General features: G+C 42.4%; 1 protein-coding gene across 2 annotated transcripts in view; it reads left to right on the top strand.

Moving 5' to 3' along the window:
• Nucleotides 1-680: 680 nt before the first annotated feature.
• DCAF5 (DDB1 and CUL4 associated factor 5) overlaps nucleotides 681-25,523 on the top strand; it is a 93,441-nt gene continuing 68,598 nt past the window's right edge. The window contains exon 1 of one of the 2 annotated variants that reach the window (XM_070797759.1): nucleotides 681-799. Coding sequence is in view for 1 of the 2 variants with exons in the window: in XM_019969112.2 (XP_019824671.2) it covers nucleotides 765-978 (214 nt within the window). In the remaining variant the exon portion in view is untranslated. Of the gene's footprint in view, nucleotides 979-25,523 lie in introns of both variants that reach the window. The other variant, XM_019969112.2, reaches the window with a different exon arrangement.

Raw genomic sequence — 25,523 nt, 5'->3', positions numbered from 1 at the left:
AGGATGAGGCGAACTGAGGGAGACCGACCGGAGCCTCCGTCTGCAACCCTCCCTCCACCTCTGTGCCACCTCGGGCTGCATTTTCTGGACCGGAAAAAAAAAAAGAGCGAGGAGCACACTCGTCCCGGCACCCGCCGGGCCTCGGGGCGGTGATGGACCGTGGGCCACCAGGGGAGGAAGGCGAGTCCGCGGCCCCGCGGCCACTTTGATTGTTGCGCGCCTCCAACTTCACAGAGTGCACCGGTCGGGGAGGGGGCCGGTGGGGTGCAGCCCGGCCTCCGCCCAGAGCGACCTGGGTCCTCGCACGGGGGAGGAGCTGCGGTGCGAAAGCCCCAGCCGCCGCCCGCGGTCTCAAGGCCAGCCGCCCGCGTTCTTCCGGCCCCGCAGCCCGCGGCGGGGGAGGGGCCGTCGCCGCCAGCGTTCTCCCGGCCCCCTGCGGCCGGCGGAAGGGCCTCGCGCATCGCGGAAGCGCGGCCGCAGCTGTGGATCAGCTGCTGGAGGAGGCGGAGAAGGAGAGGGAGGAGTCTTGGAGGGGGTGGAGGGAAGGGGAGGGAGGGGACCGTCAGGAAGCCGCGAACGCCACCGAGTGTCTGCACACCTCGCTCCGTCTCTTGCTATGGCTGGTTAAAAGAACCAGCCGGATCGCAGCGCGGGGGGAGGGCCGGGTGGGGGGGTGGTGGAGAGCGGCGGCCGCGCGTGAGGCCGAGGGAGGGGCGGCGGCGCGAGCGAGCGGCGGCGGCGGCGGCGGCGGCGGCGGTTCCAGCATGAAGAGGAGAGCTGGCCTGGGGGGCAGCATGAGGTCAGTGGTGGGCTTCTTGTCCCAGCGGGGCTTGCATGGGGACCCCCTGCTCACTCAGGACTTTCAGAGGAGACGCCTGCGAGGCTGCAGAAACCTCTACAAGAAGGACCTCCTCGGCCACTTCGGCTGTGTCAATGCCATTGAATTCTCCAACAATGGAGGCCAGTGGCTGGTCTCAGGTAAATCAACCCCCTTCCCCTCCCCGCGCCTCCCAGCCCCCTTCCAACCTCCCCTTTCCGCTCTCTCTCTCTCTCTCTCTCTCTCGCCACCCTCCTCCTGCCCTCCGTCCGTACCCCCTCCCTCCTCAACCCACACCACCCCCCCCCCCTTCTTCGGTGGTGGGAAGGTGGGTGTCAGATTAAAACCCTGGCTGGGGGAGGGTGGAAGGGGAAAGAAGAGGATGTCTTCTATTAAAAAAAAAAAAAAAGACCTAAAATGGTTGACAGGTCCTTAATTCGCTTTATCCCGAGTGTAAAGTGATCTGTCCTGATGACTGCCCTGGAAGTGTGGGTTGGCGAGGGGGTGGGTGGGGGGGCGAGGTTACGGCCTGACAAAGTTTGATGGGAAACTCTTTGCCTTCGTGTACTTTAAAAGGTGCGGGGGGCCTTTGGGCGATTTGGAGGGGGAGGAGGCCGAGGCGCGCCTGAGGCCGGGGTTGGGGGGAAGGGAGGGGGAGCTCGCTCCCCTCTTGCCGGCGTCCTGGGAAGGGGCCTTGGGGGGGCCGTGGTAGGGCGGTGACAGGGTCGGGGCTGCGACTCCGGGTGAGCCGAGGGGAGGTGACGGGCGGGTCCCTGTGGGCCGCCCCCCTCGGCGCCCTCAGGGGCCCCAGCGCCATCTCCTCGGGTCCTGGGGGTGGCCTCTTCCGTGTCTTGTTTTTCTTCTGGTTTCGGGAGTGCCGAGGACTCTGGAAGGCCAAGGGGCACCGGCCTGAACTTGAATGCGCAACTTGTGAGGGCAGGGGGTGAGGGGGGGGGGTGGGGGGGGCGACCCCGGGAGACTGGTTGGCGGGAGCCGCGAGCCCGCACCCCCTTCCCCCCGCGCCTGCCCGTTGCAGGTGGTCTCTGTGCCTCCTCCTCCCGCCCACCTGGGCTTGATTGCCTCCCCCCCGCCCCACTCCCGTGGCTCTCCCTCCGGTGTGGGGTAGGTGGTGAAATCGAGGCCGGGGCTCCGGCCGGGCAATGTAGGCCTCGCTCTCCCGGGGCTCCTAGCGACAGGCAGCTGAATCGATAGCCTATTGCTCCCGGGGAGGCCGGAGCCGGGCGGGTGGTGGCGACAGCTGCCCCGGAGGAGGTGCGCCTGCGGCCCCTGGGGGCGCTCGCCGCCGCCCTCATCTGGGGGGTCGTGGGCCCAAGGCGGGCGAGTGGGGATGGGGTACGCTGGGGGCGGCTCCCCGAAACCCGGCCCAGGGTACGAGGGCGAAGACGGCTGATCTGGCGTTCCCGCTCGCCTTCTACCCTCCCTACCCTATCCCTTTTCCTACGTCTAGAGGGAGGAAGGGGGAGCCCTGCGCTGGACGTGGCGCTTCGCTTCACCCAGCCCGGTCCCTGAATGGTTTTCTAATTTACGTCAGTGGGCAGCTCGCCAGAAACTTCTGGGATCCTGGCAAAGCATCTATCGTCTTCGCGAGTAACTCTTCGCGAAGTGGCACGGGGCGTGCCGTCCAGTTTTGGGGTAGCAGAGATAAGACTTGGGATCCTTTCACGATAAGCCTTCTGGGGTTTCTTCAGGACTGACTTGACTTCTCCACATCGTATCGTTTTCTCTTTGACTAGGTAGAGTTTGGCCCTAGATAATTTCCTGAAGACATCTGATATTCCACTTCGAGGCATAACCCCAAACAAAAGCTTCCTTCCCCCACAGGGCAAGAATGAGGGGAAGAGCTGTTACAAGAGCTCAGTTTTTTCCCCTACTGCTACTTCTGTATTCATCATACTCTGTCTCCTTCCTAGACTGATTTATTCCTACAGAGATATTCCCAAGTAAATGTACCCTACAGAGTGAGGGAATTTTGAGGTGGGGGGGACGGGGAGGTGCTATTACAGACTGAGCTAATTAAGCATGTTGATTAAATGATAAATGCAGTCATACATTGCTCAATTTAACACGCTTTTAAAAAATAACAGATTTATTAAAATATAATTCACATGCCATACAATTCATCCATTTAAAGTTCATTAGAACTTTTTTTTTTAAGGCGATAAAAAGTTGCCTCCTCTCTACCGGTTTTCCTTGTGTTGTATGTTCCCTTTTGTCTTACATGAGCCCCATTTTCTCTAGACTTGACCAGTTCATTTTCTGTATCTTAATTTTAGTCTATAGAAGAGCAGGGCCCTTTCCACAGGGCAGCTCTGGTGAACCTTCTGATTCTAGGCGTAAGTAGCCCATCTGCATCAGTACTTCCTGGGTTCCAGCCTTCTTTGCCTCTTTCTCCTCCTTCCCCTCACACTTCCTCTAGCTCAGTTCTTCCTATTTGCTTTTTATATACTCCTATCCCTTTCCGAGTCTTGTAGTAGGCTTTTTCCTGCTCGTCCAGTTTAGCTCAGGTAGTGTTAGCTTTTGTTAGCTTTTCTTAGTTGTTCCCAGAAGGTAGGTAGAGTTTTGGTTAAAAGCCTTATTAGTTTATTTTTGTATTATGAATATAACTTATACAACAGAAAGGTCCTCCTGTTTGCTTCAGATAAGGAAACCCCCTCTGGGAGTCATAAATATACCTTCACTTGTTAAAGCTAATTAAATTTTGTTCTAGAAAGTCTTTCAGTAATCCTCCCAAATTTAAAACTATTTAAGGTATCATATTTACATTTTATCTATCATTGTTCTTTAGCAGTTAACACCTGAGGGGAAGAGCACCAGGTATTTTGAGGCTTATGCTATCTATCCCTAATGTTTCACCAAAATGTGGTAAGAGGTCAGATGAGATTACTTCTATGCATTTTGTTATAGTTCTTAAATCTTGTCTGGATTGGTTAAAGCCCTCAAATGTGATGATTATGATGATATAATGTTCCATAGAAAAGAAGATCAGATTTGTGGTTACCAGAGGCAGGGGTCGGGTCAAGGGGTAAGGAATTGGGTGAAGGCAGTCAGAAAGTACAACCTTCCAGTTATAAGATAAACAGGTACTAGTAATGAAATGTATAGTGCAATTGTTAACACTATTGTATGTTATATATGAAAGTTAAGAGAGTAAATCTTTCAATTCAGTTCAAGTCACTCAGTCATGTCCAACTCTTTGCGACTCCGTGAACCACAGCACGTCAGGCCTCCCTGTCATCACCAACTCTCAGAGTCTACCCAAACCCATGTCCATTGAGTCAGTGATGCCATCCAACCATCTCAGCCTCTGTCTTCCCCTTCTCCTGCCCTCAATCTTTCGCTGCATCAGGGTCTTTTCAAATGAGTCAACTCTTCGCATCAGGGGGCCAAGGTATTGGAGTTTCAGCTTCAACATCAGTCCTTCCAATAACAAAAAATTTTTTTTTCTATTTCTTTAATTTTATATCTATATGAGCTGGTGGACCATTCAGTAAACTTACTGTGATTATCATTTCTTGATATATGTAAGCCAAATCATTATACTGTACACCTTACAGTGCTGTGTGTCAATTATGTTTCAGTAAAACTGGAAGAACAGTTTTTTTAAAATGATAGATTGTCCTTAGTTTGTTCACTGTTTTCATTTTCTAATTGTTTAGGCAGGCTCACATTTCTTTCAACTGACACACGCTATCTGGGTAGGGTTTTTTTGTTGTTTGTTTTTTCTTTTAAATTTTGTTTGGTCATGCTGGGAGGCTTGTAGGATCTTAGTTCCCTGACCAGGAATTGAACTGGGGCTGTGGGAGTGAAAGCGCAGCGTCCTAACCCCTGGACTTCCAGGGAATTCCCTGGTACATACTATTTGTTAGAATTAACTTAGACCTAGGGCAAAAATATTTGCATGAATCCTGTGGCCTTATAAACAATTCTGTTTGTTAAGGACACGTCATTGGTTTTTTGTTCTAACAGCTAGCCCCTTTTCCAGGGCACAGTAAGTCCAGAAGATATTAAGAGTAAAGCAGAGAAAACCAGGAAGGAGAAAAGGTGCTCAGCTGGGAAGTGAATGTAGGACATCAATAAGTAGGAGGATGGTTTGGGGGCGTTTTAAAATACAAAAGTACTTTAACCTAAAAAATATTTTTGTTTGTTACTGTAAAGGGTGTTACTGTGGTATCACACAAGGCAGTGTGGTATAACATACACATGGTTAAAATCACTGCTAATTCCATGGACAAGAGGATCCTGGTGGGCTACGATCCACGGATTCGAAGAGTCAGACATGACTGAAGCGATTTAGCACAGCACAGCACACATTGTTTAATGTGTGACCTTAGTCAAGAATACCCACTCCAGTATTCTTGCCTGGAGAATCCCGTGGACAGAGGAGCTTGGTGGGCTACAGTCCACAGGTCCCCAAGAGTCAGACACAACTGAGCGACTTCACTTCACTTTCACTTAGTCAAGTTGCTAAACTTTTCTTTCCTGATGTGAGCAGGGAATACCAGCACCCACCTGAAGGGCTGTTGTAACAACTACATTAGGCCAGGTTTGGTTTGGGTAATGAACAGAGTGCCAGGCCTCTCAGAAAAAATGCTGAGTTTGTTTTCTTTCCCGTTTATACTTAAAACTCATGTCGTAATTAGCTGACTCTTGTTCTTAAGAGTGCTGGTAATGAACGTGCAAATGGGGCAGACAGGATAGTTTTGTGACTTTTTGATGTGGAATGAGGAGGCACAGAATGGTATGGAAAAAGTCTGGAATTTGGTGTCACATGATGTTGGAAGCTCTTCTAGTCTCAAATTGTTTGAATATAGGCAAGTCCTAATCATTCCTCATCAGTAAACTGGGATTCTCAAATTGTTTGAATATAGGCAAGTCCTAATCATTCCTCATCAGTAAACTGGGATTATCAAATTACTGTCATTACCTAACAAGAAGGTGTATTCAGTGAAATGTTATATGTGAAGGTACTTTGCAAACTGCATAGGTTTGAGTGAACATTACTGTCTATAAAGGACAGCTTATGCTTGATGCTTGCAGGTTTCATCTTAGAGTATTTAAGGGTGTTGATTCTTTTGAGAGAGGTAAGGAACAACAAATGTATGTTGAAATGCTGCTTATGAGAGATCCTAACACCATCAAAGAGGTTATGCTAGTGCACTTATTTAGGGCATAGCCTAGGCTTACCTTTTGAGTCTTTGGTTGCATCTGATTTTTTAAATTGCCTCCATTGCCTCCTCTTTGTTGGTGTTTAGTTGCAAAGTCATGTCTGACTCTTTGTGACCCCTTAGACAGTAGCCTGACAGTCTTCTCTGTCCATGGGGTTTCCCAGGCAAGAATACTGGAGTGGGTTGCCATTTCCTACTCGAGGGAATCTTCCCAACCCAGAGATTGAACCTGAGTCTCCTGCATTGGCAGGCATATTCTTTACTGCTGAACTACCAGGGAAGCCCTGCCTCCTCTTGCGTTTCTCCTTTTCCCTCGAATGGAAATATGTTTACTTCAAAGTCTTTTTATTTTCTCCTGGGGAAGAAGATTAACATCTTCCTGAGATCTGATTGTAAGACCAATCAGAATGTAGCTCTGGGGGAATTCCTGGCGGTCCAGTGGTTACAACTGGGCATTTTTCACTGCCAGGGCCAGGGTCAGTCTTTGGTTGGGAATTGAGATCCTGGAAGCCAAAAAAAAAGAAAAAAAAATGTAGCTCTGTATATATATATCTCTGCTTTCTTGTATCTTATAAATGGTTTGTATAAACAGACTTAGCAGTAAACAAAAATATTCAGCTCTTTGGGATAAGAGTTGCTGTAATATCATTTACCCTGAATTGATGCTTAAGGCCTTGGAACTTGTAGCACCAGCAGATTAATAGCCCATAGTGAGAAGTTTTGAGTTATGGTGAGAGATTATGATCTCTTTTTTAACCCTTATGACCCAATGTAGAAAAAGCACCTTCAGAACCTTTTCAGATACCATCAGCAACTACACTATTTCAAAGTGTTAATTAAGTAGGAGCTGTGAATGGGGAGAGGCACTTAATTACTTGGTCATAATATTTATAATTGGACTCACTATTTAGTCCTATTTCTGTTTTCTGTGGGTCTCCGACTTCACTTATCATTATAAGTATCCACAGTTACACATAGAGGTTAAGAGCATAAATTCTGGATTGAGAGTGCCTCGGGATGAAAATCAACTAAACTGCTTGCTTACTGGGTTACCTTTGACAAGTCACTCATCCTTTGTGTTTCCGTGTTCATACAATAAGGACAGTGATACATCTCACGGGGTTGTGATAAGTGTTGAATGAAATAATACTTGTAAAGTTTTTCTAACAAGGATCTAGACCATACTGTTGCTCTGGTTGCTGCTCCTGCTGCAGTTGTTGTTACTGTTGTTGTTTAACTTGAACCTCACAAAAAAGCTTTTAAGAGAGTGACACCTCAACATCTAACATTTATTGCAGATGGCACAGAACAGTGTGAAAAATTAAGAATGATCTCAGTGAGGGGAACTATTAGAAACGCTTTATGAATAAGCTTAACCCCATACTGTTGGCACAGCATAATTTTAAGCATCAAATAATAGCTGTGATAATAACTATATGCTTAATTGGAACCTGTTAACTGATGATCATTTCCTGTTGCCCAGTCACCAGCTGTATTTCTTTTGCGGGGGTGGGGGGTGGGTTGGGCCACTAAGTTTATGTAATTAAGCTTTATTTATTTATTTTTAATTAAATTAATTTTTTTGTCTTCACCTTGAGGTATGAGGAATCTTAGATCTTCCCTGACCAGGGATTAAACCCACGGTCCCTGCAGTGGAAGCACGCAGTCTAACCACTGGACTACTGACGAAGTCCCTATATTTCATTTTATGGAATCAGTTTTCTGTAAATTAACTCTTGTAAGAACATATTACCTGTAGGTAAAGTGTTTGGCTTTAGCCAGTTAAATGAATTCTGACTTTATTAATAAACTTCTCACATGTTTAATTAGAATGAATATCTTGGTCCAGGGGTTAGTTAATCAGGAGAAATATGGCCAGCTTTCTGACAGAAGCTTTTGTAGTTACATACATTTTGACATGGTGATTAGGAGAATCAATTCTTGGATTTTCTTCTGGGCTTTTCTATTTACTAATAATTCATTGCTGTGAAGGTGTTAAATTTTATTCTTTGGTCTGTTAGTTCAACAAATAGTTTTTGAGCACATACTATTTATAAGACAGGAGCTATGGGAAGTGCAGAGATGATGAATCAGGTGTAAATCATACTTTTAAGCTTTCATTTGCGGAACCTTTACTTCTCAGTTGTAACAGTGCATGGTCCTTTAAAAATTTTCTCTTCTGCTTTATGATACTTTAATAGATATTTGATTTTTCTCTGGTTTTTAGTGTTTAATATAGCAAAAATCCCCTTCTCTGTTAGCCTGAGTAGGAAAAAAAGATGGCTTATAGAAATGGCCTTGGAGGACACTGCTATGATAAATTTTAGAGATCATGTCACAAGGATATGGTATCACAGATATTTATAGACACATATTATTTTTCCCACTCGTTTTTCAGTCAACTAATTGCTCTCTATCAAAGACTGGCAAATTTAAAATTATGGCTGGGTGTGTCACTTTTGCTTTAAAATAACCTAGTGAGTTTTAATTGATGGCCACCAGTCTCATTAGACATTATAAGTACATCAAAAAATTGTCTTTATGTTCATTATTGTCCAGAGGATCATCACTGAATTTAGTACAGTTTTTGATCCCTAAGAGTTCTGAAGAGCCGTGGCCCTCAGTTGTGTATCCTGGCCCCACACTGAAGAGAGGTGTCAGCCAGGTACAAGTGTGTGCTCATTCACTTGATTACTGGTAGATTTGGATGTGAAGTAGTTGGAATCATTTAGATCAAGGACACTTTATTGACCAGTAAAACTTGAGACCCAGGAGTGCTGCTTTCTGAATTCTGAGTTAAGTGGGTTCATTTGTTTTCTCATGCATTGAGCAAGGTGAAGAGCACTTTCATTGCTTATAAACAGTGTTTAATTTTGATCTTTTTGTTTTCTTTTTCATGGTTTCAAGAAAGAAGTAATTGCTTTTCTTACTGTTTTAGTCTGAATTTAAATACTCAAGGGTGAAATTATAGCCTTTTAAGGTTAAAGGAACCAAAATCCTAATTCAAATGAAGATTATGTAGGTTAGGAAGGAATCAATTTTATTTTCAATTCTTGATGACCCACATTATATTAAAACTATTATCTCTTCTAGTTTAAGAACTGAATATTGATTTGTTAAGATCACTCCAGGCCAGGCTTCAGCAATACGTGAACTGTGAACTTCCTGATGTTCAAGCTGGTTTTAGAAAAGGCAGAGGAACCAGAGATCAAATTGCCAACATCCGCCGGATCATGGAAAAAGCAAGAGAGTTCCAGAAAAACATCTATTTCTGCTTTATTGACTATGCCAAAGCCTTTGACTGTGTGGATCACAATAAACTGTGGAAAATTCTGAAAGAGATGGGAATACCAGACTACCTGACCTGCCTCTTGAGAAACTTCTATGCAGGTCAGGAAGCAACAGTTAGAACTGGACACGGAACAATAGACTGGTTCCAAATAGGAAAAGGAGTACATCAAGGCTGTATATTGTCACCCTGCTTATTTAATTTATATGCAGAGTACATCGTGAGAAACGCTGGACTGGAAGAAACACAAGCTGGAATCAAGATTGCCAGGAGAAATATCAATCACCTCAGATATGCAGATGACACCACCCTTATGGCAGAAAGTGAAGAGGAACTCAAAAGCCTCTTGATGAAAGTGAAAGAGGAGAGTGAAAAAGTTGGTTTAAAGCTCAACATTCAGAAAACGAAGATCATGGCATCCGGTCCCACCACTTCATGGGAAATAGATGGGGAAACAGTGGAAACAGTGTCAGACTTTATTTTGGGGGGCTCCAAAATCACTGCAGATGGTGACTGCAGCCATGAAATTAAAAGACGCTTACTCCTTGGAAGGAAAGTTATGACCAACCTAGATAGCATATTCAAAAGCAGAGACATTACTTTGCCAACAAAGGTTCGTCTAGTCAAGGCTATGGTTTTTCCTGTGGTCACGTATGGATTTGAGAGTTGGACTGTGAAGAAGGCTGAGGGCCGAAGAATTGATGCTTTTGAACTGTGGTGTTGGAGAAGACTCTTGAGAGTCCCTTGGACTGCAAGGAGATCCAACCAGTCCATTCTGAAGGAGATCAGCCCTGGGATTTCTTTGGAAGGAATGATGCTGAAGCTGAAACTCCAGTACTTTGGCCACCTCATGCGAAGAGTTGACTCATTAGAAAAGACTCTGATGCTGGGAGGGATTGGGGGCAGGAGGAGAAGGGGACGACAAAGGATGAGATGGCTAGATGGCATCACTGACTCGATGGACGTGGGTCTGGGTGAACTCCGGGAGTTGGTAATAGACTGGGAGGCCTGGCGTGCTACGATTCATGGGGTTGCAAAGAGATGGACACGACTGAGCGACTGAACTGAACTGACTGAATGCTTAGATTATTGTGGAAACATGAAATTACGTTTATTTTTTACTTAATTTGTGTTCTTTAAATTTTTTGCTTTTAAGTTATGAATAACCTACATTAGTTAGGTTACCATTTGCCAAAGTGTGGGTATACAAGCTGATTTTAAGGGATCTTTGAATGAATATTTACATTTTAATAGTACATTTATTTTATACAGATTAGAAAAGTTAACTAACATGTATAAAATAGCTTTCATGGATTTATTGCTTAAGGTGAGGCTAAATTTTTTAAAGTTCTTTTAAAGAAAAATGACAGTGGCTGTGTTATGTAGATACGGCAAAAATCAAAAGTTGATCTTGACTGACTGGGAAATACTACTTTAGAAAACCTATTTGGTTTCTTCCTTCTTTCTCATGGAATCAGAGAGATGGAAAGATCTTCATTTTATGGAAGAAGGAGTGGAGAAGTAGAAAGGTGACTTGCCCAGAGTGCTTGGTTAGTCTTTGGCAGTGAGGACTAAGTAGGACTCATTGCTCCTAGGCAAGTGCTGCTTGTAGGTTACCTTTTAATAGTTTTCTGCCCCTGCTTATCAGGCAGGAGACCTTTTCTGGAGCTCTTCGAAACAGTTCAAAGCTGAATGTTAGCAATTTCTGAGCACATGTCCAACTCTAGTTGCTCTTCTTAGATGATAAATTGTATTGCTATGTTTTGATTAAATAACTTATTTCAAATAGGTATGTTATGTTTATTCATTTAAAATATTTACTGAGAACACACTATGTCTGCCTCCTTAATCTCAATAATACCTCTGAGTTACTTTTTAAAACATTTATTTAGCAGATAGTGTGTGGAAATGCCAGGCCCTCTGCTAAGCACTTTGTATGTCTTATTTACCACTTGCAGAATAGCCAGTGTTACTTATGATCTAGAAAGATAGGGGATTTGAAGGTTTTGTATTAATTGTCATAACTAAGTGCTAAAGAATCAAAAGAAGACACTGATAAATGACTGCTGAGGATTCTGTAATGAGAACAGGTAGGGCGTTAGTGGGCTGCCCTGGTGGCTCAGATGGTAAAGAATTTGCCTGCAATGTGAGAAACCAGGGTTATCGAGAAGATGCCCTGGAGAAGGGAATGGCTACCCAATACAGTATTCTTGCCTAGAGAATTCCATGGTTAGAGGAGCCTGGTGGGCTGCAGTCCATAGGGTCCCACAGAGTCAGAGTGACTGAGCGACTAACACTCATTCACTCACTCAGGGCATTAGTGGAAAAATGGATACTGGAATTCATTGTCTCTCGTTAAAAGAAAATGAAATAGAATTCTAGGAATGAAATAAGAGTTTTTTACTACCTTATATATTACCTTAATCTTTGTAGAAAATTTGATTCCAATAGCTGCTTTCCAAATTTTTGTTCTTTTCAGCTTTAATACTTGTTACTCACCACTGCCAACATAATATAAGCTCCCTAAAATTTAACTCATTATCTTATATCTCCTGCTGATCTCTCAAAAATCTATAGTGCTCCCCAGCGTGTACCACATTAAGTAGGAATGGGTCATCTGGTGTTTGAGATATTACTGTTTATAAAAATAAATGTTTAACAGTGACTTATCTGGTAGTCCAGTGTAAGACTGCACTTCGACTGCAGAGGTGCGGGTTCCATCCCTGGACGGAGAACTAAGATCCCATTGTAGTGCTATCAAAAACAGGAATAAAGAAAAAAATGTTTGACAATAAATTGAAGCTTAGAGAAGTTAAGTAACTTGTGAAACCTGTAGTTTGTGGTGAAGCTGGATTTCCAGCCTGGGTCTGCATGAGTTCTGAGACATGCTGCTAACTGCTCTGAAATTTTTAGAATGTTACATACATTTTAAAAGGATTTGACCTTTCCCCTATATTCTCATCTCCCTATGCTATCACTCTGGTGTGCTAAATGGTTTTTTTCCCCTTTATGTGAAAACAGGAAGGGGTTGGTGGGGTTGAGGGGATGGATCATGGGCTTGGAGCCAATAATAGGCACAGTTCTGATCACAGCTTCAGTTCTCACCTCTCAAGATCTCTCTCAGGACTAAAACTTACTTCACCTGGATTTTGGTTTTGGGAGTCTTCTAAAGTCTTCTTCCCTAACACTGCATGTTTCATGCTTGCTTCTATAAACCATGTGACTAACTTCATACTGGGTTAAACTCACCTGCTTTAGTCTGAATAGGAGTGGCTATACATACTCTGGTTACCAAGTTAGTTCCTATTCCCCATTTACCTCACTAGAAGTACAAACAATATATATGTATTCACTGAGCCTGTGATTTGAGTTTGATTTCTGCTGAAAGTATGCTGCTTGAGTATGTTTGGCTGAATTCCAGCCGACAGAAATAAGTGTATTTCCTTATAATTATACATGGGGAGAAAATATCTATGCCTGGGGTAGAGATAAATAATGTGCTTCAGAATAAACTGCTTTTTGGAAGAAGGTTTAAACAATGCAACGTGGGAGATCTGCCCATAAGTCGTTTGGAGGCACTTTTAACACTAACAAGGAGCATAGTGCTCTTGCAGGTCAGGTTAACTCCTGTCACCAGCAGTGTCACTCTGTTTCTGTAAAAAAGAAGGTGTTCTGGTTCCTTCCGGAGTTACTCACTGACTGGGTGAAAAAGGAGGATTACTCTTCAGATTCTGATCTTGGATTCCACTTGCCCTTACGTCAGTTTTTATAGGTCAGGGATTAAGGGGAAGAATTGACAACAGCAGTTTGTCACTTCAGATACCTGCTCTTCCCATGCCTTCATGTTCACACTTCTTTGTCACCTTGCTCACTCCTTGCACTTTGCAGTGTTAGATACCCGAGATTCTGTCATGTACCTCTTGGGATACAGAGTTGATATCCATTGGAGAGCAGGTCTGTGTGCTTTGAGTACTGTTTTCCTGTTAGGACCAGTCATAAAGGAGTTTATTCTAGAGGGCTGTGACGCGTAGGAATCACTGAGAAAATGGCACCAGAGGTAACTGACAAGTTTATATTCTACCCAAGGAGCAGAGATGGTATTAGCTGAAAGGCTGATTTCCATCTTCCCTGTTGCCTCTGCTGGGGCTCCTGTGGTTGATAAGGTGAGGTAAGGTTTCGTCATATGGTCGATCAGCTAACTCTGTAGATCCCCTGCCTTTGCTTTGTTGTTGTTTAGTTGCTAAGTCATGCCTGACTGTTTTGCAACTTCATGGACTGTAGCCCTCCAGGCTCCTCTGTTCATGGGATTTTCCAGGTAAGAATACAGGAGTGGGTTGCCATTTCCTCCTCCAGGGGATCTTCCCGACCCAGGGATTGAACTCGCGTCTCCTGCGTTGCAGGTGAATTCTTTACCGCTGAGCCACTGGGGAAGCACCCCTGCCTTTGCTGGGGCACTTAACACCTAAGATGACCATATATCTGATTTACTTGGGACCCAGTTTCCCCATAGCCCTAATACAATGATGAGTGCTCTTTCATTCCTAAAAAGGTCCTGGTTTGGATGATAAGTCTAGGGCCACCTACTCATGATCATAAGAGCTGTCTGGAGCTCTGGTAGAACCAAAGCCTTAGTCTCTTCACTCCTCCTATTCACTGTTGAATGCCTCTGCTAGAAAAGCCTCCAAGCCTCCATTCTCCCCATGTCACGTCTTTCAGCTGCCACTTTGAAGGTATAAGTTTGAGAGGCAAAGAGGGTGGTTAGTCATTTTTCTCCTTGTCCTAGAAACCACCCCGCTCCCCGCCAAAAAACATGTTAAAACCATTAAGAAAATGCTAGCTCTAGAGGCTAAGTTACCTCTACCTTTCCATGTACTTCCTCTTATAGTTCTTGTCCTGCTATTCACTTGTACATTCTTTTTTCTTTCTTTTTATTTATTTATTTTTCTTTAATATTTGGCTGTGCTGGGTCTTCATTGCAGCGGCTTCAGGCTTCCCTGTTTGCAGCTTGCAGGCTCCAGAGCACACGGGCTTAGGATTTGCAGTGTGCGGGCCTCTCTCCAGTTGTGGTGCTCAAGCTTAGTTGCCCTGCAGCCTGTGGGATCTTAGTTCCCCTACCAGAGATCGAACCTGTGTCCCCTGCATTGGAAGGTGGATTCTTAATCTCTGGACAACCAGGGAAGTCCCCTTCCTTTCTTTTTTAAAAAACTCTCCCTGTGGCTTGGTTTTTTTGCAGAGTTGATTTTGAGGAAAGGCATTTTGATGAATGATTCTCCACTGAGTTGGAATTTTTTTCCTGAGGTGTTTTTAACCCAAAGTGATGTGATATAGATATTGAAACCATGCTAAAGGCTTAGTTTTGTGGATTATCTGTCTAGCACCAGGTACATTTGGAATGAAAGTTGACTTTCAAGTGTATAGGTTGGCCCTGTGAAGAGTTTTCAGATATTGTAGTTTTTCAGGTATGTGGGCAGTTGGCTGTAGAGTGTCATTGAAGAGGTTTAAGAGACCTGGGTTAAAGGCCTGATTTCACCCGTCTTGTGATCTTAGGCTGCTGATGTTCTGCCCCTGTGGAATCATGCAGTTTTATTGCTGAAAAGAACTAATGATCATCTAACTGAACCCCTTTAATTTTACATGTAAGAACATAAAGGAGTAAAGAGGTAAAATGATTAGCCCAGTAGCTCACAACTAGAAAGCAGTGCAAGCAAGATTAAAATCTGGGTCTTCTGACGTGGTCCCTCAGCAGGGAACATAGGTTCTGCATTTATAAAGGACTTCCTCAAAGTGGCTTACTCCACCAGTACATTCTCTCTGCAGTTTTATTGTCTCTGAAAGGGATTGTTTTATTAAGTTGATGATGCCTCATTATTTTGCAGATGAGTAGTAGAGATTTTCCAGGGTGGAGGCAGACTGTCAATCTGGTTGACTCTCTAGTTTTAATTCTTAGCCTGCCTATACTTCCTTATTTTAAAAAGTCTTCCAAGAACGTTACTCAGGAGGAGGAATTTTTTGCAAATCCAGATACCTGTCAAAATCTTGTTATACAACTTTCCTCATTCTAAATTTCCATTAAAGTCTTGTATCTAAATTCTGGTTGTGTATTTGGTATTACTCCTTAAAGCCAGGTAACTAATTGGAGTCTCTGAGGATAGTTTTGGTGGGTTTTGGTTTTTTTTTTTTTTTTTTTTGTAGATTTCTTAACTATGTTTGATGACCAAATACTAATATTTTATGGCTTCCTGCCATAGGTGGCTGCAGCATGTTTTGCCTTAGACATACGGCAAGAAACAACTGAAACTGACATGTTTGGCAACCACCGTCAACTTGATTTAGTCTTAGAGTTGACCTCTCTGTTTACCTTCCTGGAGGGACTAAGCATTGGTGCCTACATTGGTTTAATTGTTAGAAATTGCCTATGAAGGGTAAAAGAAAACTTTATTGTGTTGTTCCTTGCTTCTGCAAAAGTTAGGCAGGCAGTTTTCTTAAACACAGAAAAAAGTAAAAATAAGAAACTTCGCAGAATGAATGAAGACCATCTATGCTTTAATCGGGAAAGCATATTGTCCAGGTTAGTTCTCTATGGCAGAAATGAGACAGGACATGAGGACAGTCTGTGGTCTGGGAATACCTCAAAATGAATGTATCGTCCACTCTCATAAATTCCCTGTAAATTCTTACCGTTGTTGAGGCCCAGAGAATCTGTTTTTAGTGTTGCCCTAGCTCTATTTGGGGCTTCCCAGGTGACTGTAGTGGTAAAGAATCCTCCTACCAATGTGGGAGACACAGGATACCCAGGTTCCGTCCTTGGGTAGGGAAGAGTCCCTGAAGTAGGAAATGGCAACCCACTCCAGTATTTTTGCTTGGAAAATTCCACTGGCGGGCTACAGTTCATGGGGTCACAAAGAATCAGACACAGCTGAGCGACTGAGCACTCAACAGCTCTATTTGAGGAGCTTTTGCCCTTTGACATTTCACTACTCCCATACTTTACTATTGAGAATTTCCTGTTGAGTCATACAATTTATCAGATTATGGCACTTATAAGACAGACTTCCCACTTATTCATGTTTTTTAAATGTCATATATTAATTATGGGAAAATTGGAAAATAGATATTTAAAGAAAGATCACACCTACTCAGGATGACCATTTTGGACATATGGGACATACTTTATTTAGTCTTTATATGTGTATATTTAAAAAAATTAAATTGAAATTAGGCCACCTCTGCTGTTTTATGTTTTCTCTTCATTTTTTTTTTCATATATCACCTTGCTATTTAGCATTTTTTCTAAATTGACTCCTTAAAACAGTATTTGAAAGGAAACTTTATATTACTATAATGTCTGTGAAATCATGGGTTTAATATGCTAAGTTTTTTCCCCCTAACACACGTTAAAATACATAATTATTAAAGTCATTTCTCTACTGTCTGAAATCATCCAGTGGCCTCTGCTTACTACACTTTAGGAGAAACAGGGGCTTTGGACTCAGTCATCTTGGATTTGAATCCCACTTTGCCTCTGACTGGTGGTGTGTATTTTGGGACGGGGGAGTTTGCCTCTTTGTGCCTTAGTTTCTTCGTTGGCAGAATGGGGAAATTGGAGAAGATGATCTGTTAGGTGTCTTCGGACTCTCTTCTGTGATTCTGATATGGATTTTTTCCCCTCTATTTCTGTTTAGGAAGTAGAGACATTTTCTAGGGATTGATGTGCTGGCTTAGGATTTAAAGACCCTAATTCTATTAAACTCCACTGCTGTTAGTGATCTGATTTTAGAGAAACCATTTTATTTCCCAGTGTTCTAGTTGTCTCTTTAGGGTGTTGCTGCGACTTTAATTTCTGCTTCTCCCTTAGTGTAAAGTGTTTCAAACTAGGAGTCGAGGCTTCCTTCATTGAGGCAAACCATTGCCTTACTCTTCACATCCTTAAAATGGGGATAATTTTTCTACCTTACTTACTTAATCGGATATGTGGAAAAATGAGATAATCGGTAGATGAGTGGAATTATTTTCAGGATAAAGATACTAGATAAGAGCAGAGTAATAGCAGAAGTATTACTCCTGTGGCTACTTCTTTGTAGTGAAGAGTCAAATTCATGTGATACCACCTTCTCTCTCCACCCCTGCCTGCACTTACCATTTGATTTTTTTCTCCCTAATTTCAGTTCAGTTCAATTTAGTTCAGTCGCTCAATCATGTCTGACTCTTTGCGACCCCATGGACTGCAGCACTCCAGGCCTCCCTGTAAATTGAGTAAACCCTGAGTAAACTCCCGGAGTTTACTCAAACTCATGTCCATTGAGTCGGTGATGCCATTCAACCATCTCATCCTCTGTCATCCCCTTCTCCTCCCACCTTCAATCTTTCCCAGCATCAGGGTCTTTTCCAGTGATCCAGTGAGTCAGTTCTTAACATCTGGTGGCCAAAGTATTGGGGTTTCAGCTTCAGCATCAGTCCTTCCAATGAATATTCAGAACTGATTTCCTTTAGGATGGACTGGTTGGATCTCCTTGCAGTCCAAGGGACTCTCAAGAGTCTTCTCCAACACCACAGTTCAAAAGCATCAGTTCTTCGGCACTCAGCTTTCTTTATAGTCCAATTCTCACATCCATACATGACTACTGGAAAAACCATAGCTTTGACTAGATGGACTTTGTTGGCAAAGTATTGTCTCTGCTTTTGAATATGCTGTCTAGGTTGGTCATAACTTCCCTTCCAAGGAGTAAACGTCTTTTAATATCATAGCTGCAGTTACCATCTGCAGTGATTTTCAGATTAGATCAGTCGCTAAGTTGTGTTCGACTCTTTGCAACCCTGTGAATCCCAGCACGCCAGGCCTCCCTGTCCATCACCAACTCCCGGAGTTCACCAAGGCTCACGTCCATCGAGTCAGTGATGCCATCTAGCCATCTCATCCTCTGTCATCCCCTTCTCCTCCTGCCCCCAATCCCTCCCAGCATCAGAGTCTTTTCCAATGAGTCAACTCTTTGCATGAGGTGGCCAAAGTACTGGAGTTTCAGCTTTAGCATCATTCCTTCCAAAGAAATCCCAGGGCTGATCTCCTTCAGAATGGACTGGTTGGATCTCCTTGCAGTCCAAGGGACTCTCAAGAGTCTCCTCCAACACCACAGTTCAAAAGCATCAATTCTTCGGCGCTCAGCCTTCTTCACAGTCCAACTCTCAAATCCATACGTGACCACAGGAAAAACCATAGCCTTGACTAGACAGACCTTTGTTGGCAAAGTAATGTCTCTGCTTTTGAATATGCTATCTAGGTTGGTCATAACTTTCCTTCCAAGGAGTAAGCGTCTTTTATTTTCATGGCTGCAGTCACCATCTGCAGTGATTTTGGAGCCCAGAAAAATAAAGTCTGACACTGTTTCCACTGTTTCCTCATCTATTTCCTATGAAGTGATGGGACCGGATGCCATGATCTTCGTTTTCTGAATGTTGAGCTTTAAGCCAACTTTTTCACTCTCCACTTTCACTTTCATCAAGAGGCTTTTGAGTTCCTCTTCACTTTCTGCCATAAGGGTGGTGTCATCTGCATATCTGAGGTGATTGATATTTCTCCTGGCAATCTGGATTCCAGCTTGTGCTTCTTCCAGCCCAGTGTTTCTCATGATGTACTCTGCATATAAGTTAAATAAACAGGGTGACAATATACAGCCTTAACGAACTCCTTTTCCTATTTGGAACCAGTCTGTTGTTCCATGTCCAGTTCTAACTGTTGCTTCCTGACCTGCATACAGATTTCTCAAGAGGCAGGTCAGGTGGTCTGGTGTTCCCATCTCTTTCAGAATTTTCCACAGTTTATTGTGATCCACACAGTCAAAGGCTTTGGCATAGTCAATAAAGCAGAAATAGATGTTTTTCTCGAACTCTCTTGCTTTTTCCATGATCCAGCGGATGTTGGCAATTTAATCTCGGGTTCCTCTGCCTTTTCTGAAACCAGCTTGAACATCAGGAAGTTCACGGTTCACATACTGTTGAAGCCTGGCTTGGAGAATTTTGAGCATTACTTTAGTAGTGTGTGAGATGAGTGCAATTGTGCAGTAGTTTGAGCATTCTTTGGCATTTCCTTTCTTTGGGATTGAAATGAAAACTGACCTTTTCTAGTCCTGTGGCCACTACTGAGTTTTCCAAATTTTCTGGCATATCAGTACTTTCACAGCATCATCTTTTAGGATTTGAAATAGCTCAGCTGAAATTCCATCACCTCCACTAGCTTTGTTTGTAGTGATGCTTCCTAAGGCCCACTTGACTTCACATTCCAGGATGTCTTGCTCTAGGTCAGTGATCATACCATCATGATCATCTGGGTCGTGAAGATCTTTTTTGTATAGTTCTTCTGTGTATTCTTGCTACCTCTTCTTAATATCTTCTGCTTCTGTTAGGTCCATACCATTTCTGTCCTTTATTGTGCCCATCTTTGCATGAAATGTTCTCTCTGTAGCTCTCATCTTCTTGAAGAGATCTCTCATCTTTCCTATTCTATTGTTTTCCTCTATTTCTTTGCACTGATCACTGAGGAAGACTTTCTTACCTCTTGTTGCTATTCTTTGAAACTCTGCATTCAAATGAGTATACCTTTCCTTTTTTTCTCTGCTTTTCCCTTGTCTTCTTTTCACAGCTATTTGTAAGGCCTCCTCAGACAGCCAGTTTGGCTTTTTGCATTTCTTTTTCTTGGGGATGGTCTTGATCCCTGTCTTCTGTACAGTGTCACCAACCTTCATCCATAGTTCTTCAGGCACTCTATCTGATACAATCCCTTGAATCTATTTGTCACTTCTACTGTATAATCTTAAGGGATTTGATTTAGGTCATACCTGAATGGTCTAGTGGTTTTCCCTACTTTTTCAATTTAAGACTGAATTTGGCAATAAGGAGTTCATGATCTGAGACACAGTCAGCTTCCTCTCTTGTTTTTACTGACTGTATAGAGCTTCTCCATCTTTGGCTCCAAAAAATATAATCAGTCTGATTTCGATATTGACTATCTGGTGATGTCCATGTGTAGAGTCTTCTCTTGAAAGAGTTCCCTAATTTGGGAACTGCCATTCGACCCCAGTTTTGTGACCTTGGACAAATCACCCAGTTTTAACCTCTCCATTGGCTAATTGCATGCAGCCTGCACTGAAGCCTGCACTCAGCCTGCAAAAATCAAGGTGCTGTCTTCTCTTAAACCATTGGGAGATATGACTTAAGCCTGTACTCCTCTGGCCTAGTAGTGGCTTTCTTTTAAACAAAGTTGTGTAATCTCTCCTTTGCTGTTTAATCTGGCAAGTTTCACTCGTTTGCTTTGCTGACTAGCCTCTGTGTACTTGAGAGGCTGGATTGTATAGTGGTAAGGAGCACCATCTCTGGAGACAGATTACCTGGATTCAGATCCCAGCTCACATTTTTGGTTGCTGTGTGCCTTCAGGTTACTTAGTTTTTCTGTAGTTTCATCTGGATAATACCTGATTCATAGGGTTATTAAGAGGATTAGAAGATCCACTACATGTAAAACCCTTAGGATAGTCCCTCACCCAGAGTAGGTTTAACTGATGTTAGCTATTGTTTTAGTTCAAATAGCATAATAATTAGCTAACACATTAGCTAACATTTATCTACCTGTGTTATTTATCAGGCAGTGGGTTAAGCCTTTCACACAGATCTATCATTAATCCTAACATGTGTTTGTGCTTCAGTCATGTCCAGCTCTTTGCGATTCCATGGACTATAGCCCGCCAGGCTCCTCTGTCCATGGAATTTGCCAGGCAAGAATACTGGAATGGGTTGCCATTCCCTTCTCCAGAGGATCTTCCTGACCCAGGGATCAAGCACATTGCAGGCAGATTCTTCATAATCTGAACCACCAGGGAAGTCCAATAACACTATAGACAATAGGTCCTTATTTTCTCAGTTTTGCAGATGAGAGGATACAATTTAGAGAGGTAACCTGTCTGATGGAGAAGGCGATGGCACCCCACTCCAGGACTCTTGCCTGGAAAATCCCATGGATGGAGGAGCCTGGTGGGCTGCAGTCCATGGGGTCGCTAAGAGTCGGACACGACTGAGAGACCTCACTTTCACTTTACACTTGCATGCATTGGAGAAGGAAATGGCAACCCACTCCAGTGTTCTTGCCTGGAGAATCCCAGGGATGGGGGAGCCTGGTGGGCTGCCGTCTCTGGGGTCACACAGAGTCGGACACGACTGAAGCAACTTAGCAGCAGCAGCAGCAGCAACCTGTCTAAAGGTACATAGGTAGTAAGTGGTACAGGCAACCTGTGTCCTTTTTGAACTGACCAGATGACTCACAGAGACAGAACTGTAGAAACTGTAGAGCTTTTTTCACGTTCTAAACTGATCTATCCTTGCTTCATCAGCTCTCCTTAGCTTTTTGGGGTCAGAAATTTGGGCACAGCTGTTCTGCTCCCTCTACTGGCTAAAAAGCAGCCCAACGGTTTCAGATAATGCCTCAGTTTGTATCTTTTGTGTTTTTTGCCAACACATGGTTGAAAAGTGTTATCTTTGTACAGGGCTCTTAATACCTTGCCTGAGGAAATGGGGCAGGGTCGGGGAGAATGTGCACCTAGCGGCTTCTGACACTGCCCTTGAGGGCAAGCAGAGGAAGCAGGCCCTGTCACAGGGATGGTTTCTGCCTCAGTGATTCCAGTCTCCTGTGGACTTGGGCTGCCATTATCATTTTAGGTACTAAGAACACATCATTTTACATGATCCCGAGGCACTCTACAAATAACCATTCATGTTAAATCCCCAAGTATTTATTTTGTAAAATTAAATCCAAAATGAAGATTAAAGATAATCTGGGTGATAGGGGAAGATTCTTTGGTTGAGAATGGTTATGACTTTGAGTGCATAGGTATAGATATTCTTTTTCCTTTTTTACTGAACTTTTTTTTTTAATGCTAGTGCAGTTCAAGAGAGGTCGTGCTGCTGGCAGAGAGAGGTTGTGCTGCCTGTTGATATCTTAATGAAACACAGAGGTTCCCTCAGTTATATTTCTTTTCTGTGGATATCCCGGCACATCCTGGAGAGTTTTATTTTCTTTTTCTATCATGAACATTAATATATATATATAAATATATAGGGATGTCCCTGGTGGTCCAGTGATTATATCTTCACCTTTCAATACAGGGGATGAAGTGTGATCCCTGATTGGGGAGCTAAGATCCCACATGCCCCATGACCAAAAAACCAAAGCATAAAAAAGGATACAATATTGTAACAAATTCAGTAAAGACTTTAAAAATGGTCCACATTTTAAAAAAATCTTTAAAATATATATATTTTAAATTCTTTGGTAATGTGCAAGCATATACAAAAATGTAGTATACCCATCTGTAACAATTAATATTTTATCACCTATTCACCTCCATTTTTTTTTCTAGAATATTTTAAAGGAACTTCCAGACATTCACCACTTAACCCCATTAGAGAATGCATCCTTAACTGATAAGTTTTTTTTCTTTTTTAACATGACCACAATACCATTGCTATACCTAAAAGATATAACAATGTCATGCCATATTTAAATAGGAAGAGATATATCGAATTTGACAGTGTGTTGGTTGGTTGTTGAATTTGCTTCTAATCTTAGTATTTTAAAAAAGAAACAAGATTTTACACATACATTTGAGGTCCCCTTTTACTGTTTGTGTTTATTCTTAAATAATATGGTGGTGTTTTGCATGTTTATATATACTTAATGTTTTCCTTTACATATCCTTCTGAAACCTGTTTTTATTACTTAAAATTAGGTTTTCAAAGTTTATTCATTTTGGTACATGTATCTAGCTCGTTTTAAATGCTGGGTAGTGGTTCCACTGAGCTTAGATTTTATTTGTATTTTCATCCCAATTGTTTTTATTGTTCATATATTGATGGATATTTGTGTTACCTACTTTTTTTTTCTTTGCTATTATGAACAGTGAGGCAGTGGACATTCTTGTACATTTCTTTGTGCCATTTTGAAAGAAGAGCTCTATAATTTACATTTCTCTAATTACTTTAGAGGTTGAGATCCTCTATAATATCTATTTGCCATTTTATTTTCCTCTTCTGTGAGTTGTCATGTCTGCCTCTTTTCCTAGTGGTTTTCAAAATTGATTTGTAGAAATTCTTGTGTATTCTTTGAAATAAGCCATGATCAGTTTTGTGTGTTGCTACTAGAATCTTTTATCATTTCAGGCAGTCCCTTCTTGGTCCCTGTCTCTGCTCCCTCTGTTTAACTCCAGTTAAGTTGATTTCTGTTTTTATTCCTGTGGTCCTTTGTTTTATTTTTACCTACTGTGTTTTGAGTTGTGCTACCAAGGCAGAGAATCCCTTCAGTTGTTCATCAACTGAATTTGCTTTGTTGGTTATGGTTTGTTTTTTGTTTTGTAATGCAAACAATCTACAATAATGGTTAAGAGAGTGGGGACTATGGAGTCTTTTAACTATTTCCTTTTGAATCGTGAAAGTGAAGGTCACTCAGTCCTGTGACCCCATGGACTATACAGTCCATGGAATTTTCCAGGCCAGAATACTGGAGTGGGTAGCTGTTCCCTTCTCCAGGGTATCTTCCCAACCCAGGGATCGAACCCAGGTCTCCTGCGTTGCAGGTGGATTCTTTACCAGCTGAACCACCAGGGAAGCCCTTTGAATCTTGATTAACCAACCATTTTATTTACAGTTACTACCTTGGCAAATTACTTAACTCTCTTGTAGTTGACTTTATAGTCCGTAAAACCCATGAGAGTAAAGCTGATCCTAGGTATGTATTTGATGAAAGTCAGGCTCAGAGAGATTAGATTAGAAACATGAATAAGTGGAAGAAACATGTGGGCCTCTTTATCTTTTAATTTGCACTTTTGATACAGAGGTGGGCACAGAAAAATATTTCTCTAAGATACAGAGTAGCAAAAACAGTGCCAAGTCTCTGACCTGTGGCCTCAAGTGGTGGGGGAAATCAGAAAGAGTAGAGACTATGTAGAACTAAAGTGCCCGTGGCTTGTCAAATCTGTGAATAGGGAGGAAAACCCCTTTATGCCATTTTCCATTAAAATAAAACAAACAAACCCCCAAACTTTATTTTCATGACTTTAACTTTATAAGAGATATGGGATTTAAATAACCATCCCAGGCCAGCCTAGTTGAATTAGGCAAATCATAAACAAAGAACATTGTGGGTCATAGTTAAGGGATCATTCTGGTAGATAAATGAAATACTTTGGAGGAGGACACAACTTGATTTTGACCAACAATGGAAGGAAGAAGAATCCCAAGAAACAAAGGAACTCAAGGAATGAAGGCAACTTCTTTCTGGAGGAGGGAGAATAAGTTTGATTTGGCTACTCTATTTTCTACTTTTTTTAACTAAAAGAGGAAATATGTTTATGGCAAAACATCAAGTAGTAAAGGAAGGTATAAAGTAATAATTAAAACATAATGATTTTTCCAACAGTATATACCCAAAGAACAGAAAGTAGGGGCTTGAACAAATATTTATACATCCATATGCTCTTAGCAATGCTACGCACAATAGCCGAAAGGTGGAGACAACCTAAATATCTATAGATGGATGAATGAACTTTAAAAAAATGATATGTGTGTAATGAAATATTACTCAGCCTTACAAAGAATGAAATTCTGATATGTGCTACCATATAGATGAACCTTCAAGATGTTAATGCTAAGTGACTAAACCGTACACAAAGGGACAAATATTACATGATTCCATTTATATGGGAGTACCTAGAGTAATCAAATTCATAGAGGCAGAAAGTAAAATAATGGTTACTGAGCACTGGGGAGAGAGACCGTGTATTGGGTACAGAATAAATATTGGGTACAGTACTCAAACTAAAAGTTTGAGGAGATGTACAAGTTCTGGAGATGGATAATGGTGATGTTTGCACAGCACTGCAAATATACTTAATGCCCTGAATTGTACATTCATAAATGATTAAAATGCTGCATTTTCTGTTACATAAATTTTATCACAGTGAAAAGTCTCCCAGTAGCCCTAGCCTAGAAGTGGTGTCCACTGAAAACAACTCCTTTTACAGCCATCTAGATATGCAAATACAAGCATAGACATGCAAACATAAGCATGTTAATTCAGTGTCTACTCCTTGGGGCATTCACTTAGGTGCTAGAAAGTCTGCAGTGAACAAAACTGACAAGGTTCCTGCTGTCATGGAGCTTCTTAAAAATTTGTTTTACACAAAAGGATGTTGGT

The sequence above is a fragment of the Bos indicus genome, chromosome 10, assembly GCF_029378745.1.
Source record: "Bos indicus isolate NIAB-ARS_2022 breed Sahiwal x Tharparkar chromosome 10, NIAB-ARS_B.indTharparkar_mat_pri_1.0, whole genome shotgun sequence".
Taxonomy (NCBI): domain Eukaryota; kingdom Metazoa; phylum Chordata; class Mammalia; order Artiodactyla; family Bovidae; genus Bos; species Bos indicus.
The sequence above is the reverse complement of the archived record's forward strand: the minus strand, read 5'-3'. Positions and strand labels throughout refer to the sequence as shown.